At 50.2% G+C, this 18,043-nt stretch overlaps 1 protein-coding gene across 2 annotated transcripts; it reads left to right on the forward strand.

Annotated features, from left to right (window-relative positions):
• The first annotated feature begins 2,878 nt into the window (after window positions 1-2,878).
• Window positions 2,879-16,421, forward strand: CYS1 (cystin 1). Of its 2 annotated transcripts, XM_088796300.1 has the most exons (5): window positions 2,879-3,018; window positions 3,105-4,108; window positions 6,599-6,802; window positions 13,268-13,320; window positions 15,531-16,421. In XM_088796300.1, exons 2-5 carry the CDS (start codon window positions 3,257-3,259, stop codon window positions 15,634-15,636), a joined length of 1,215 nt encoding a protein of 404 aa, XP_088652426.1. In that variant the 5' UTR covers window positions 2,879-3,018; window positions 3,105-3,256; the 3' UTR covers window positions 15,637-16,421. The 2 variants fall into 2 exon arrangements, with proteins under 2 accessions (XP_088652426.1, XP_088652427.1); XM_088796301.1 differs by lacking the exon at window positions 6,599-6,802.
• Window positions 16,422-18,043: the final 1,622 nt, after the last annotated feature.

Below are 18,043 nucleotides of genomic sequence, written 5' to 3' on the forward strand. Positions count from 1 at the left end.
AACTAAACCGGGGATTGGCAAGCTTTCTGTAAAGGGCTAGAAGGTAAATATTTCAGGCTTTGCAGGACAGTGTCTGAAGCAGCTACTCAGCGCTTCATTGTGACGTAAAATCAGCCAGATGTGCAAAAATGGGGCATGACTGTGTTCCAATAAAACTTTATTTACAAAAGCAGAAGGAAGCCAGACTTGGCTTGTTGGCTATAGGTTGCTGACCCCTCAACGAAACACTCTATTTTCAGCTCTAAGTATCCGTTCTCTTAAACACACCATGCACATACAAAAGGAAGCTGCGTTGACCAGGTCATAAGGTTATTATGGCATTATAAATATTTGTAATTTTAACACCAGTGATCAAATTCTGAGTGAGTGCAAAGAACCACACCTCTCAGGGCTGGGAGGCCAGATTTGGGTGTCACGATGGCCGTTTCAGATCCAGAAGAATGACTTGCCTCCTGTCCGGTCAGAGCCCACCTCCTGCTCTCTCTGATCCCATCCTTACCCAGTCACCCACTGTGGTCTAGGTCTCTTGCGCCCAGTAGGAGACTGCTGGCTATGTTTGTTTACTTTAGAGTCAAGGGAGCACAAAACTATCCAGAACCGTGGGCCGGCAGTGTGGCAGAGCAAGCCCAAGACCGTCCCAACTAGAAGTGTTAACTTTTTAAGAAATGTAGGAAAATAATGCTTCTTCTATTACTCAGATATTTTATGTGACTTACTTTATTAGTCAGGGTTCTCCAGAGACACAGAACCAATAGGATACAATGTTACAGAATGGGCCAAATTAATCACGATGTATGCGTGCCAGCTCTGAGGACTTAATCTTATTTCTGAGTAAATACTGCAAAGGGGTTCTGCAACTCATTAATTGTCTTTAATGAATAGCGCTGGCTCTTCCTTACATCTCTCCCCTCAGCCCTCTCAGTGGGGAAACCATGAGTCCAGATGCAAAGCTTGGACACTTTGCACGAAGACAACAGCAATTCTATGAGACACCACTGTCCATGTCTCAGCAATAATTGATAGCGCTGTGGCTTTCTCACATTACTGATTAAGTATTCAAAATAGAAGCCCGGCTTGCCTGTTCCAAATGCTACCTCATTACCCATCTGAATATACTCGTAAATGTTACCTTTCTGCATATTCAGAATAACCAACCCCTACGCAATGTATCTGTCCTGTGTAACACCTAGTGACGTGTCAGCGGCGGTGAAAATTGTAGAGGTCTGAGCTGGGATTGCAGATCTGGAGGGTCCCTGAAGAAGAGCAGTTGAGTAGGGCTTTGACAGGGGGATAGCATTTGGCATCCCACTGTAATGGGGGTGGTCCTGGAGCTGTGGTAAGGAGAGGACCCCCTTCATCTCCAGATGCCAGGCTAGTCCTGTTGCCAAGGGAAACACCACTCAGGACACATTTCCTGCTCAGAGTACCAACAACTGCAGTTCTCTCCCAAAGTATAATTCGTTCTTATTTTTCCAGGAGTTAGGCAGACAGCTCCCAAACTGGGCCTCATCTTCCACCCGCCTCACCGGCCACCACCACAGTTACTGCACAAAAGAAATCTGTCAGCTGGAGAAGTGTGGCTGCCAGGATGCTTCCTGAAGAGGGATTACACCCCATTTTCAATGTGCCAATATTCCTAGGACTTTGCTAACCCTTTGGGAAAAGAGATTCTTGTTTATTTCAAGAGATGATCTCAGGTGGCCTTAGTCATGTGGGAAAACTTGGGTTGTTTGCTTACAGAAAGCTCCTCATAAACTCAGTCTGGGGTTTTTGCACGTCTAATGGGAGCCAGGTCTCCAAATGGAGCTGGTTTTAAATGCACTCTCAGAGTAGAAAGAACACAGGGTTGGCATTCCTCTCACCAAAGCGAGCAAGCTAGGAAAGTCTGAGCAAACAAGCTTGGAATCAAATGGTCAGAAAAATCCATTGCCTTGGGAGGTAAACGCAGGGAGCTGTGAGTATAAACTATGAGTCACATGACAAGAGACTCTGCTTAGGCAGAAGTAAAGCATGTTTTCCTTTAAATGATTAAACTTGGTTGAATGTAGTTCAAGAAATATTTTTCCTTCTGAACGCTTTCCCCCCCCATGCTTAAAGAGTTTCAAGATGAGATTTGTTTTCTTAAAGAGAATACTTATGTCAATAGTTTCTGAAGTAGACACATCTGTGGACTTAGAACACCCAAATGACATAAAATAAGGTATTTGCCCCAACTCCTGCACCTAGATGGTTAAGATAGTACATCTAAAAAAAAAAAAAAAAAAAAGAGGGAGGTTATAAATACCTCCATAGTCTCTGGATACTAAAACAAATGGCTATGGACTTGTATCCCATGTTTATTCCTTTTTCTTGGGCAAAAGTTTTTGATGCCTGCTCCCAAAGTGATAAAATAATAAAATTTCAAGTGTGTGGTTTGGAAAAGTTGGCCAACATTTCATTTATACAATTACTCTGCAGTCCATTCTGGATTCAGCTTAATGTCAAGTCAACACATATGAGTTAAACCCAGGACATGTGAGTTGTCCAGCTTGGGAAAGGCTAGTTTTGTAAATAAGTGGGGAAGAGAGAAGCAGCAACCAAGTCGAAGAAAAATACAAGGACGACCACCACTAACATCACTGGGGTTGAGCCTAACAGCTTTGGGGCGTTTCCTGCTTTTGTTGTGGGGTTAGTTCACTTAAAAATAAGCATCTTTCTCCCTCCCTTCCTCCCTCTTTCTTTTTTCTCTATCCATTGACCAAAACCTAGAATGAATTATGATCAGTACTACTGGTATTTCCTTTGCTTTCTTCTTGTGCGGAAAGCATGCTTTCTCTGTCTCCCTCTTTTTAATTTTTTTCTTTCCCAAACGTGATTACTTTTTGATGAGTCTCAGCGTTCAGGAGCCAGATCTCAGAAGGGGCAGGAGCGGGATGGGAAAACGAGGGGCCTCACTGCCAGCTGCTGCGCTCGCCTCCGCTGAAAGGCAGGAGGGGCCGTCCGTGAGGATCGCCCCTTCCCTCCTTCTGTCCGTCTCAGGTCTGTGGGTGCGCGGGGGGGGGGTGGGGGGGCAGGCACCTGAGGTGCCAGGCCCTGCACGTTCCTTAATATTACTCAACCCTCAGCGGTATTTTCATGCCCTGCCGCGTCCCCAATTGAACGTCTGAGGAATAGGAGGCTGCGAGAGGTGAAGTCGCCCGTGGTCCTGTAAGCTCCGGAAGGACAAGTCTGTGACGTCCCCTCAGTGATCCCACCCGCACCCCACGCAAACCTGTCGATGAGCGTTTGCCTTGGGTGTGCTTCCCACCAACGCACAGAAAGCCCTGCGGAGTTCACCCCAGGCCGCTCGGAGCCCCAATGTCTTCGGTTCTTCCAGGCTGCGGAGACCCGGCTAGAAGGGGCCGGACCCGAGGCGGTGGCGGGGCGGTGGAGGGAGACGGTGGAGGGAGACGGAGTAGGGGGTGTCTCCACGACCCAGTTGCATCGAGCCCCCGCGCCCCCCGCCCCGGTCCCCCCGCCATCCCGTTACCCCGCCCCTGGCTCTCGCTCTCGCACCAACTCGCCAGGCCGGGGTCCACACCCCCGCCCCAAGCCGCGCCCCCTTCCGCGTCCCCGCCCCCGGATCTCGTCCCCCCACCCAAGCCCAGGTTCTCACCCCCGCCCCCGGCGCCCCCCCAGCGCTAGTGCCTTGGCCGCCCCCACCCGGCCCAAGTTCACCCCCGGCCGCGTCCCCGCCCCTGGGCCGCTCCCGCGGCGACCGGCCTGCTCAGCGGGCGGCGGGTGCGCCATGGGCAGCGGCAGCAGCCGGAGCGGCCGGGCCCTGAGGCGGCTGCGCGGCCCCGACAGCCGGCCAGCGGGGCCCAGCGGGGCGGCCTCCGAAGGCGGGACGGGGCCGCTGTTCTCGGCGACCCCCGCGGCCCGAGAGGAGGCCCCGCAGGCAGCGGCTGAAGCGGCGGAGGGTGCGGCTGGCCCCGACCCCGGCCCCGCGGCGCCCGGCGACGGCCGGGACGAAACCCTGCGCCTGCTGGACCAGCTGTTGGCCGAGTCGGCAGCCTGGGGCGCGGAGGAACTGGCCTCGCGGGGCCCGGCGCAGCCCCGACCCGCCGCCGGCGCGGGGGGGCTCAGCCCGGTGAGTGTCGTGTGCGCGTCTCTGCCGGGAGTCCCTTCCCCGACGGCCGCGCCCGGGAGCGGTCTCTGCGGGGCCTCCGCCCTGGCCCCCAGACCCCGATGCCCTCCCTGCTCTCTCCCTGCTCCTCCCTCCCCAGATGCTGCTCTGCTCGTCCTCCCAGCCGCCTCCATCCCCCTGTGGGCTTCTTGGCCTGCGTGATGCTCTGCCCCCCCCCCCCTCGCGTCTCCCCGCTGACTCGCGGTCTCCGAATTCCTCCGAGGTCAGGGCCTCTCCTTCCCATCTGATTTTCTCCCTGCCTGCCTCCTCTGGGTGCTCACTGCCTCTAGTTTGGGGTGACAGTGCTGGGAGCAGCCTTAAAGGGTAGGGGGACAGACGTCTCTTGGCAGAAAGGCATCTCTCGGACTTTCTTCTGGCCAGAGGTCCCCTTTCTTTCTTCTTGGAACTGTGTCCACCCGCAAAGTGCAGCTTCCCGGGCTCCTTCCAGCCCGGGAGGGAGCTGGCCAGGGGTGCTGTTTTCTCTCGGCTGCCTCCCCGCTTGGCAGTCCCTGGGGACACCGGTGGAGGAGGTGCTAAGTGGTGTGGCCGGGAGCCAAACAGTGGTTCACAGATGCCCTGCGAGTCAGACCCCTCAGGATCTCCCACTGGCTGGCCAAGCAATTCGCACACTACTGCCTATTTTTAAGATGCCTGGAATCTCTTTTTGGCTTCCGATTCTCTTTTCCAGAACACTTGTAACAACAGCCCTGCTATTCTAGAAAAACAATAAAAATGAGAACTCTGGTTTGGCGACAGTCTTCCCTCCAGCAGAGCTGAATGTACAAAATGGTTAATGTCAGCTCCTGGGCTTGAGGGCGAAGCTGCAGGCAGCACCCCTCCCGGGGAGCCAACCGCAGGCTCTGCTTAACTGAGGGACCTGAGGGAATGTCTTCCTGGGCAGCCACTAAGCAGTAGCATCCTGAAACGCCTCAGTGGGGGTGGGGGGGACTGGCCCACCCTGGACATTGCAGACAGCCTCCCACCCCGTCCTCCCGCCCAACCCCACCCCGTTACTCTCCTCCCCGTTACTCACTTTCCCCGTTACTCTCCCAAAGTGAGCTGCAGTAAGCAGGACTGAATTATGTAACAGGATTCCTTTACGGCTGCATCAGCACTGTTATATAACACTAAAACTGGATAAACAGTTGAGAAAATTGGGGGAAATTCTGAGATAGCGTAGAAGCAATCTTTTAGTGTTCAGTTTTCAAGTGCTTTGGAAACTTGAAAAGTGAAAATGAGAAGAAAATAGAAAGAATGCCCCCCCCCACCTTCGCTGAGTATCATAGACTCTTAGGGTGCAGGGGCCGCCTTACTCATCCTCTCAGTCATCTCTCAGGTATTGTTTGAGCACCTACTGTACGCCGGGCATTGATCTAGGTGCTGGAGATGAACACAAATGTCACATAGTCCTTGCCCTGAAGTCCACAATCTGACGGGGGTAGGGGTGGGGTACACAGACAGAAAGCAGAATACAGTGCAGTTCAAGATCTGCATTGAGTCCGCAGGAGGAGCACTGAGCCCTTGAGAAGTCAGGGTGGCATTCCAGAAGGACAGCACTTGACCTGAATCAGGAGGGTCTGTGGCATTAGCCAGGCAAACTGGAGAAAAGCATCTGGGCAGAGAGAACCTCAGATGCAAAGGCAGGGGTGGCCCAGGAACACACAGGTTGACCCGGCTGTTGGCTGCTGTCCATGGTCGGAACGCAGCTACTCTGTAAGGGTTGGAAGCAGAGTCTCACAGTGCCTTGCCTGATGCCAGGCCTCAGCAGTTGCTACCACGTGCTGGTGGGCACGGGAAGGCACAGAAATGAAGTGGACAGGACGTTGCTGCAGCATGCTTGAGAGATGCTGAGGAAACCGTGGCACAGGAGTGTGAGTTCCCGCAGAGCTGGGACAAGCCCAAAGGGGACTCCAGTGAGGATGGTCAGCAGTGGTTTGGCCAGAACAGACGTCCTTCCACACCTAAAGCCCAGGAGCCCCATTACCAGCAAGGAGGGCAGCCCCCAGGATACCAATTCCGATTCCCACTGGACTTTGCCTCCTGACGGCTAATGTCCAGGATCCCTTTAGTTTCTTGACAGTTTGAGAATCACAGATTGCTAGAGCTGTAAAGGGCCTTATCAACCACCCAGGGCTGTCTTGTCATGTACACTGGAGACCTGTGGGTCCAGCACGGTGATGCCCAAGTCTCCAGTAAGGACCAGGATGCAGGCCAGGTGCAAGGACCTGGCTGTCCGTCATGGCTGAGTCTGGAGGACGAACAGGGTAGGAAACAGGTCACCTACCTACCGCCTGTTCATGAGTCTAGTTAAGTACTCAGTAAATGTTGATTGACTAGAGGCTTGGTAGAATTATGTGAAAATGTATGTGAATGTGCTTTATAAAGTGACAAAACACTACACAAATGTAATTTATTGTTATTTTCCTCCAATCCTACTCCCTTTACCTTCTCCAGGTCTCCCTGAATTTCTTTCTCGTTGGAAACACATTCCTGAAGGCCAGGACCCTAGGACTGGTGGCCTCAGAGTCAGAGGGTCCCTTTGAAAAAGTTCTTTGTCATATTAGCAATGCAGAGCAGCTTTCACAGTCGAGGCCACCTGCACCCGCAGCTTTTGCTGCCAGGGACGCCGTGAAGTGCGGACAACAGCGCCTTCTGGTGGTGAGAGGGCGGAACCTGATTGGCAAAATCCTGAAAATTGCTGGGGTTGGGAGACAAGGTGCCAGGAGAGCCAGTACACTGTTCTTTCTACTGTATGTTAGAATTTCCCACAGAAACATAAAAAAACCCAACCAATCAGATAAGCCTGGGGTTCAAAGAAGGATAATTCTTAGATAAGGAGGAAGGGGGAAGTCTATGCATGCAGTGGAGTATTACCCAGCAATAACAGGGAGTGAACTACTGATACAGGCCATGTGGGTGGATCGCAGAACCACTATGCTAAGTGAAAGAAGCCAGACAAGAAAGAGTGCACACTGTGCTATTCCACGTATCTAGGCTACTAGAGGGTGCACATGAGACTGAGACAGTGGCGACAAAGCAGGTCAGTGGTTCCTGCAGGTGGGAGGGCTGGTGGGGGGGGCAAGGTGAGGCAGCACAGAGGAGGTGAGGGACGTGTTTAGCATCTTCATTGTGGTGATGGGTTAGCAGGTATACGCACAGGTCAAAACCTACCAAACTGTATCCTTTAAACAAACATCTGCTGCTTCTATGTTGATTGTAGATATATGTCATTGGTATGTGCACGTATATAGTACATAGAAAGCTGTTAAGAATTGAGAGTTAAGGGGAGAACGCTGTAAACAGAAGAAGCAGAATATAATACATTTTGGTAAATAAGCGATGTCATGGATTTTCTCACTGTTGCTACTTCGCTTTTCTCAAAAAACCCTACTTGTAAGAGTCACAGGAGACTAAGAGATCATCTCATTCAATTCTTCCCATACTAGCCCTGACAATTAAGTTGGTAACCTGTTGCAACGATGTCGCTAACCTTTTTTGATATCAGAGGGATTATTCACTATGAGTTTGTACCAACCGGACAAACAGTTAACCAAGTTTCCTATTTGGAAGTGCTGAAAAGGCTGCGTGAAAAAGTGAGACGACCTGATCTTTTCGCCAACAATTCATGGCTCCTGCATCACGACAATGCACCAACTCACACGGCCCTGTCTGTGAGGGAGTTTTTAGCCAGTAAACAAATAACTGTATTGGAACACCCTCCCTTCTCACCTGATCTGGCCCCCAGTGACTTCTTTCTTTACCCGAAAATAAGGAAATATTGAAAGGAAGACATTTTGATGACATTCAGGACATCAAGGGTAATATGACGACAGCTCTGATGGCCATTCCAGAAAAAGAGTTCCAAAGTTGCTTTGGAAGGTGGACTAGGTGCTGGCGTCGGTGCATAGCTTCCTAAGGGGAGTCCTTCGAAGGTGACTGTCCTGATATTCAGCAATGAGGGATGTAGCACTTTTTCTAGGATGAGTTCGCGAACTTAATTGTCAGACCACGTATTTTCTCTGCTTCTCCTTCAGCTGTAGTTTTTCAGAGCCTGCCTAGGATCTCGAGTGATGACACATCCCTGCCCCGCCCAAACACGCACGTCTTCCTGAGCTCAGCCGGGTTCCCAGGGCCCCAGCCCAGGCGCCGCCCCCCCCATCCGCCCCACCCCCCCCCATGGTTCAGATGTCTGACCACAAGATGGCAGGACGCCAGCGGGCTGGTGGCAGAAGCTTGTGTCTGCGCTAGGCCTGGACCAGCCAGCAGGGGCTGCTGTGTCTTCACGTTTCATCCAAGCTCCCCTGGCTGCTTTAACAAGCTGTACTGCTGGGAGGGCGTCTAACACATTTCCCACCTGAGAAAGGCAAGTTAAAGGCGGCGACAAATTGATGAGAGAAAGGACCACAAATTCAAACTGCAGGCACAGAAAGAAACACGGGTGAAAACTGAACAGGTGTAATAAGGCTGAGCCGTTAGGGAAATGACAAAGGAAAGAGCATGACCTTTCTTTCGGAATGCAGTTTTAGAGTGTACAGCTCAGACGTGATGGTGTGCCCGTCGTCCCTGCCCTGCAAGGGAGGCCTCCAGTATGTCCCCGTTAGTAGTAAGCAGAGCAGCGTGAAGAAGTGGAGCCCGGGCTTCCTGGAGATGTTTGATTCTAGTCTTGTGCCCTCCTGATGGGAAAAACTGCATCTGTAACAACACCTTGAAATCTGGTGATGAAAAGCAAAGCCACGGCAGGTGACAGCAAAAGCTGGTTCCAGCAGAAACTGACAAGAGGGAACTAGGGTCTCTATAGAAAGACTTTATAAAAAACAGCTGAAGGATGGTTGGGTCGAAGTATTACTTTTCTTCTGTGTTGCCCCTGAGACTATAACCAGGCCCAGTATTGGAAGCTGTAGGGAGGCTGATTGTGTCAATGTAAGAGACATATACTATCTTATACTATCTACCCACGAGAATTGAAAGAATTTGAGCGTCTCAAATAGGCATCTGTACACCCATGTTCATAGGAGCGTTATTCCCAATAGCTAAAAGGTGGAAGCAATGCAAGTGTCCATCGACGGATGGATATACAAAATCATGAACAAAATGGATAAAGAATGTGGTGCAGTTGTCCCTCAGTACGTAACCATAGGGGACTGGTTCCATGTCCCCCTGCGGATACCAAAATCCACGGATGCTCAAGTCCCTTGTATAAAATGGTGTCGTTTTTGCATGTAACCTATGCACAACCTCCCGTATACTTTAAATCATCTCTAGGTTACTAATACCACCTAATATAATGTAAATGCCATGTAAAAAGTTGTTCTACTGTATTATTTACTTGTTATACTGTGTTAATGACAAATAATAGTCCATACGTGTCCGGTACGATGCAGCCCTCGCTGTCCTGACGACACCGTGCATTTCAGCCACACATTTTGTTTTTCCGAATATTTTCCATCAGCAGTTGGCTGAATCTGGGGGTGCAGAACCTGTGGATATGGAGGGCCAACTGTATTCCATACAACTGAGTGTTATTCAGTCTTAAGGAGGAAGGAAATTCTGGTACACGCTACATGGATGAACCTTGGGCACATTATGCTAATGAAATAAGCCAGACACAAGAGGACAAATATTGTGTGATTCCACCTAGACGAGGTGTCTAAAGGAGTCAGATTCATAGGACAGAACGTAGAATGGTGGTTGCCAGGGGGTTGAGGGGTGAGAGTTGTTGTTTAATGGGGACAGTTTCAGTTTTGTTACATGGAAAGAGTTCTTGAGATTGGTCACACAACAATGTGAATGTACCTAATACTGAACTGTATACTTAAAAATGGTTAAGATGGTAAATTTCAGGTTATGTTTGCCAATTAAAATTTTTGTTTGATAAAAAGAAAATTACAAAGAACTTTGAGATAGTCTGGGCTGCCCTGAGCTGGAATGGGCTGCTTCTCGCAGCAGTGGAGGGTGTGTGTGTGTATGTGTGTGTGTCTTTCCCTCCTCTCTCTGTCCTTCACTGCCCCATCCCCATTCTCTATCCCTCTTCCCATTGTGAATTCCTTGCTGACTTGGGAGTCATTTCATCTTTATACTCTTCAAAGGCACAGTGAGCCTTCCGAGAAATGTGCAGTGAAGATTGACTCCCGTCGCAAGCTCAGCAGCCACCAGCAGCCACAGTTGGCTCCTTGGGTACCCCTGGAGCAGGGCTGTGCACCTTTGCTATGTGGCCAGTGTCCCCTCGGAGATAATGCCAGGCCGGCAAGAACAACCTTTTCTGGCCAGTGCATTGAAGTGAACTTGGCTTTGTGTCCGATGGTGTCCAAGAGTAAAGGGAACAGAATTTAGGGTCCAATGAAAGTAAGGAATCTAATAGTAGATCCCTCATAAACTAGGACCCTCAGTGGTCCTTTAAGACTGAATAATATTCCATTGTATGTATCCCTAGGGATTGCAAGTAATGTGTAACAGCACAGAAGAGAGCAGGAGGGTAACAAAGCAGAGAAGCTATAACCACGGTCTAACCACCTTTTAGGGTTGCAGCCCAAATTCCCATCACTGGGTGGCCCAAAATATCTACACACATAGATTTAACACATTTTTTGCGGGAAACGAGTAAACTCGTCATATCGCTTTTGATACCAAAGCGCGGGAGACGAGTTAACTCGTTTTGTTCCGCTAAGCGGTGGGACGCGGGAAACTTGTAAACAAGGGCGCCAAACGGGTGACGGACTACGCATTATCTATTGTCAGCGGTACCTTATGCGTCTACCTGCCGATACAATAAATTTGGGACCGAACAAAAACAATAGCCATAAAAGTAAATAGCGGTAATATTTACCAAAAAAAGACACAATGATTCCAACAAAGGATTTAGTTTTTGCATTTTTGTTCGTGTCTCCAGTGACTCCATTATACTGCTTTCGTTCGGACGTCTTACTTTCGTGTTTCTGAGTTCATTCTGCTTTTATAAAATATTTTTTGTTTTAAATTACTGAAATTTCGTACAAAATACCTAACTACTGTTGTGATTGGTGCAAAATCATAGTTTTTTTTGAACTGCCTCTAGTTTCTTTTCTGATAAATACTATTTTTGAAAGTGATAATTTTATTATCCCTGGACATGAATCAAGATACATACGAGAGTGACGATGAATTGTTTGTTGACAATTTATCTAATTATTCCTGCCAAAGCGAAAGCGTACCGCAGTGAAACGCGGTACATGTGCAAGTTTTGTAATGTACCCCTGCACAAAGGAAAGTGTTTTGAACGCTACCACACAGTGAAGCACTATTAGGTTATAGTTTTTTTTATAAGATCTGTTGAAAATTTCGAAAACATATTGTAATTTTGTATACATAAAATTATTTTGACTGTGAAAGAGTGTTTTTTTCTATGTTTACCTAGAATGTAGTAATTTTGTGTACATAAAAAATAGAATAACACATATTTTGCAAAGTAAATAAATAGAGACCTCTTTTTAAACTAAAACACTGAAAGTTTCATAGAAAAATATCAAATAGATCGAAAGATATGAATATTTACGGAAAGTCTAATTTTGGCGAGAAAATGTCAAAAAAGCCCCGTGTTACGACGCGATTTGGCGGGAAAATGCCCGCTTACTAATTTAAAGTGGTCTCAGACCGGAATGCCTCCTAAGGTGCCTGGCAAGAGCAAATGCACGTCCTCTCTGGAGGAAGTCATCTTCCACTTAGGCCTCAGAGAATACCCACAAAGAAATTCCCAAGGATAACAACGCAGCACACACTAAAAAATAACCAACTACCTAAGGAACCAAGAAACAATAGATAACAAAACTAGATCAATGAAGACTTTAGTTATTTGGATTACCAGACAGAGACTATAATCAACTATGTTTATTACGTTTAAGGAAACTACCTGCAAAGGACATGGACCTATAAGAAGTGACCTAGCATTTTTGAAAAAGAACCAAATGGAACTTGTAGAAATGAAAAATACAATAAACAAAATGAAAGATTTTTATGGTATGGGTTAACATGAGATTAGACAAAGGTGAATAGAAGAAAACAGAGGACACAGCAAAGAGAGGCAAGGATGTGATACAGGATCGCTCAAGGAGAAAACCACAGCAAACCTAGGAAGCTGTGAAGCAATGAAAACTTTCAATAAAGGGACAAGACAAAGACGCCTGTTATCATCACTTCTTTCCAGTGTAGTACTTACTGGAGGTCCTAGCCAGTGCAGAAAGGATCGGGAAAAACTGTATAAGGACCGGAAAGGGAAAAAACCAAATGGTCATTATTCCCAGCTGATGTGAAAATACCAAAGTATCTATAAATAATTAGGACTAATAAAAGAGTTTAGTAAGACTGCTAAACACCCCCTACACACATACCATATATATATATTTCAGTCATATATCTACAGCAACAAGCAGGTAAAAAATAAAATTCCATCTAAAAAAGATAACACTGATAACAGCATAAGTATCAAATATCTAGGAATTGGTCTAAAAGGAGATATCCACAGCCTCTACAGGGAAAATGATAAGACTTCTTAAAAGACGTCTAAGAAGCCCTGAATGAATATATTCCCTGTTTATAAATCAGAAGACTTATTACTATAAAGATATCAATTCCCCCTAAAATGATCTGTATAGTAAATACAAGCCCAACAAAATCCCCAAGGGGGGACAAGCTGAGTCCAGTACATACATATGAAAGTACAAAGAACCAAGAATAGTCAAGCCTTTTGAAAACAAAACAGGTGGGAAGACTTGCTTCAGCTTACTGTCAAGGCTGTGCTGCGTCACATGTACTACGCGTGTGCACCCTTGACTTAGGATGGAGACGCACTGGGGCACCTCAGGGAAGGCGTTCAGGTGCAGGTCGTGAGGTGGGAGATGGGGGTGCTGGCCAGGTAGCTGTCTAGGAAGGGGGAGCCTGTGTGAGCTTTGTAAGGTGCCCCCCTCCTGCAGCCTCAATTTCCCACCTGTAAAATGAGTGGGTAAACTAGATGTCTGGAGGGAGCCTTTCTGGCTCTGCTTTCTCGGGTCCTGGGTTGGTTGAATGTCCATCGTCCATCAGCAGAAAGCCAGAACGTTAGGAGGCTGCACCACTGACAACCTTCTGATGCCTCTTCCTTTTGTCCTTCTCCAGGTGTCCCCTACACAGAGTGCTGAAGGCCATCCCGAGAGCAGCAGCGTCTCCGAGTAAGTACAGGGAAGCTCGTCTCTGCCCGAAGCCACAGGCTGTTCTGTTTGCTCCAGCTGCTCCCAGAATGCTCATTGCTCCCATTTTTCTCCAGGTCCCAGCTTCTTTTCCAGATGCAGCTCTCTCTTTACATGCAAAGCTCTACCCCTCAGAGGACGGTCCCTGTCCTGGGAAAGTGCAAAAGCCTTACAGTCTCACAGCACCTCTGGCCTTCCCGTGAAAAAGGCCATGACCCAGATCACACAGGGCATTTCCCATCCCCCTCTCACTCATTCACCTGGATTGAGACACAGACCTTGGCCGTCAGGAGTTTGCAGCCTAGAGGGGAGACAGATGGACTCCACTGTCCCATGATGGTGTTATCAGGAAAATGTATTTAAAACCCCCGGAAAGTGCCCACTGAGGACCCCAGGCCCAGAGACCTGGGCTCGTCTGTTCCTGGCCTTCCACACGGCCCTGCGCTGCGTGAGGCTTTCAGGGCACCGGAAGCAGCCAGTGGGAGGGGGCACACTGGAAGGAGCGGCTGGGGTGACCCTGGACCCCTGACCCATTCCCACTTTAGTTTTCTTGTGTCTAATGGGGTGACAGTGATCTGCACCTTGTCCCTGGATGCCGATGACTACTGCTCAAAACCACGGATGTGAAAAGTTGTGAAAATTCTGGCTTAATGGCTATTCTTATTACCAATTCCAAATGGTTTGGGGGCAAGAATCTTGCTGGCTTCCCTTACGTACCAAACCTTGGCAGAGGTCCCTCCCTGGACAGGGAGGCCTCTTCAGAAGTGCAGGCCACAGCAGGTCAGAGGGGACAGAAGCAGCCTGGGCTCACGGAGGAGCTGGTGTTTAAATGGTTGGCAGGACCCTCGGAGGAAGGAGTTCAGGGAGGAGAGAGAAGGGAGGAACCGGTGGTCCAGGTGGCAGGAGCCGAATAAGCCAGACACACAGGTCTGAACACATCACTTATTCGGGACACGGCACACAGGCTGCTGGCGGTTAGCACAAGGTCTGTGGAAAGGAGTGGACAAGAGGGGTGTTTGGAAATGTAAGAGGGCCTTGAATGCCGAGCTGAATGCGCTGGCCACTGCTGTCAAGTAGGATGTTGGGGCTGGCTCTGGGCGTTGGGGCACCAGCATGGCAGCAGCAGAACGCGTACACGGCTCTCCCCGCTCACACCGGCAGCCAAGGCCGAGGGCGGCCCTGTCAGCACCGCGCAGAGCCCTGGGCCTTTTCCTCCTCCTCACTCACTATGCAGATTCCCAAGGGCACTGCCCTGCACCTGCCAGTGGGAGGGGTCTGCTGCCAGGTCACTGTGACTGTGGGCAAGTCATTTCTCATTTGCTAACGGTGCTGGCTTGGGTGACTCCCTAGAGGTGTTTTTCCTGCTGGGAAGCCCCCAGACCCAGCAGTGACGCCCTGGGATGCCTGTTGGACAGCTGGCTTCCTGCTCAATCCCCTGGCTTGGCCACGAGACCCTGTTGCCCTTCAGGGTGTTCCAGGTGCCTCGTCCTTTTCCGCATTCCTTCTCACTGGCCTCTTCAGTGAGCCCGGGAGGGGACAGGAAGTAGCGCTGGTTGGGCCTCTCCTCCATACCAGGCTCTTTGCTGGGACCTTAGAATACTGCTGTGCTGGGAGCTGTTTCTGCCCACTGCTTCCTGGCGCCAAGCTCCGTGCTAGACACATGACCTTCGGCATCTCAGCTCACCCTCAGCAGGTCCTGTGAGCTCCCAGCACCCTGGAGGTGCAGGAGCAGGGAGTAAATCAGGCAAATGGCTGTGACGCCATAGCTCCCATTTGCTGAGGGCAAGGTTCAGTGTCACATGCTGTCCATGCATTATCTTATTTATGCCTCAGAATGAACCTATGACCACAGCTCCATTTTAGAGAAAAACATTGTACCTGAGCTAATAAGTGGCAGAGCTGGGATTTGAAGAGGGTCCTCCCACCCTCGAGCCCTCACCCTGCAGGCGCTGGCTCCCTCATCAGCGAAGGTCTTGGTGGCTGAGGCCAGGGAGATGAAACCAGAGAACAGGCCGAGGCCTGCCCACTCATGCAAGAGACTGAGACGTGTCCCCAGGGCAAAAAGGCTTTGGGTTGGTTTTAGGATGGATCAGAATTCCATAAAGGGGCCATTCTGGTTGTCCAGTAGAGATAATGAGTTTGAAGGCGACACCCTGTCTCCTGACACCGCTGTCTGTGCTTCTGGCCCCCAGAGCCCCAGGCAGCAGCCACAAGAGGCCCGAGAGGCAGTCAGCCATCGCCTACGACTACTCGGAGGAGGAGCTGATGGCCAGCATCGAGCAGGAGTACTGCCGCTGAGGCCCCGCCAGCCAAGGCTAGGGTGCCCCAGTTCTCCACACCTGACGAATGCCCGATGGGACCTTTGCACTGTCTTCCCTCTGGTGGAAGGTGGAACACCATAGCAGTGAGGCCATGAGAGCCTTAGGACGTTCCCGCCGACCAATGAGAAAGCCTACAAGGACGCCCCGCAGGGCCAGGAGAACCATAGCTTGACGGGAAGGTGGGACTTCTGCTGGACCCAGGTGTGGCTGCGCTCTGGAAGGGCAGGGTGACCGGGTGGCCAGGAGGCAGGCCTGAGCAGCTGGTGAGAGCGTTGGCACAAAGGGGCACTGCAGGCGACGGCAGCTCTGGCCTAAGCCGGAATCGGTCCCAGCTTGTCCCAAGTTTACCCCACACAGCAGCTTCCCTGGCATGACCTGCAAATGCAGGATCGCCTCAGAAACCGACACATGGCCACTCGGCACTGTCCCCAGACGCACAGGCCTGTTGCCATCATGAGCAAATGGGCATTTCCACGAACTTCCATCATTTGACGAGAGTGCCTCTGATCAGATGTTCCACAGCCGGGAAATGTTTTCCTGCAAAGTCAGAGGATGGTACCACAGCGCCTGTAGGGTTGGCTCAGAACCGCCCCAAAGCGAGAGCTATTCCTCATCCAAGCCCAAGCCATTTCTTTGGATATAACGACTAAAGACATTACTATTTTAGTAATACACATGCTTCTTTTATAAGAAGTTAAAATTGTATTTCTCACAAGACGGATCAGGCCTTGAATTTAATGATATAAAATGTTTACAATTTCACATCATTTTGTGAAAATGGAACACGTTCAGCTGGTTTCCAAGAGAAAGATGATATCTCTGCATTTGCCAGTGGAAACGTCATAAAACCCTCAATGAGGTAAAAGTGCTAAGGAAAAAAAATCCCTCATGTAGTTAAACAGTCTGTCAGTGTCAAAGTGAAGGCACTTCATCAAAGCTAAGAAATCAGAGCAGTTGTTCTCAGGCCTTTTTGCTTTATTCTTTGAATTCAGAAAAAGTGTCTTCTGATCAGTGGCTCGCCAGATAAAGCTGTGTGCGCCGCTGGAAGCACCGCCCCACTGGGGAGCTGAGGGCGCGGGTCCTGGAAGGGCGGGCTGGGCCCAGGGGAGCCCTGCTTGCATGAACCACGGCCACGTGCCACCTCGGGCCTTCTCTTGGTAGGTGGGTGTTGCTTCTGAGCCTGAGCCTTTCTCCTCTGGAGCTGCGTGTGGGGTCTGCACCTGGACAGGGAGGGCCGTGGCTGAAAGAGGCAGGAGGGAAAGGGCTCCAGGTCCGAAGCGACGAGGGCGCATGTTAATGTCTGGAGCAGGCTCAGCACCACACTCGTGTCTCCTGGTTTCTGTGCTGTGTGACTGCCTCTGAGATGCTACAAAGCACCAGGAATTTAGACAACATGCCCCATTCCCGGCTCCGTTTTCTTGGGGAAGGAGCTGCTCCACGCCGTGCTGTCACAAGCATTCTTAAGCCTCCTCGGGCCCAGTGTAGGCTCCCTCCTCCTCACTGCAGCATGAGCTTTTCTAAGACAGTCCCTCCCCTTTGACGTTCAAAAGTCCTGGCGCCATTTCTCCCAGGGCTGCCAGTCTTGGCTGTGCCAAGTCAGCATGGGTGGACGCCCCTACTTTCTGTTCAGCGGGGCCCTCATCACACCTCCTGAGCCCCTGCTGCCCTGAGCCTGGCACCCTGCTAGCTGCGGGGCTTGTGCGGAACACCGCGATCTGGTCCCCACCAGTGTATTCACCTGGCAAAGGTCAAGGCCGTCAAAGACTTGTAGCCAAAGCGCCATCGAAGGTCTAACCTGTGGGGTTTTTTCTGTTCCAGCTATCATGAGGCAGGAGAAGAGCCTCAGTTGCCATCAAAAGGATAAATCACAGCTGAGGCTCTGAAGGTCAGTGCCCTCCTATAGGAAGGACGCAACATAAAGTCAGACCACTGGTGTGGTGACATCTGGGTCCCCTAGGAACAAATCAGATCGGAACTGGGGCTCCATTTTCTGGTGTGATGAAATCCTTTAATTTCTAGAGTTGGAAAAGGAAAAGCTGCCTTTTCTGTGAGCTGTGGACCCTGGCAAGGAAAGGTGACACTTATTTTAAGTCCTAGAGTGGTGGATGACATCTGATGGACACTCCGTGGAGCTGGTGCCTGGGGGCACGGAGACAGAGACAAAATGAACGTGTGATTTCATGTGACACTGGGGGTGCAGGGCGGTCCTTCTAAGAGCCAGGCCTTCACCAAGGTCAGGGGTCTGTGGCCAGTTGTCAACAATGACACTACATAGCAAGAATCACAGCCGTGGTGTTGCTTGGACTTCCTGCTTTCTCCCTGGGGAGTGGCCAACACTCATTGTGAGCTAACTCAGCCCCAAGAGGTTTAGGACAATTTGCAGG

The sequence above is a fragment of the Rhinolophus sinicus genome, chromosome 2 (assembly GCF_057876585.1).
Source record: "Rhinolophus sinicus isolate RSI-liver-muscle chromosome 2, RSI-T2T, whole genome shotgun sequence".
Classification (NCBI taxonomy): domain Eukaryota; kingdom Metazoa; phylum Chordata; class Mammalia; order Chiroptera; family Rhinolophidae; genus Rhinolophus; species Rhinolophus sinicus.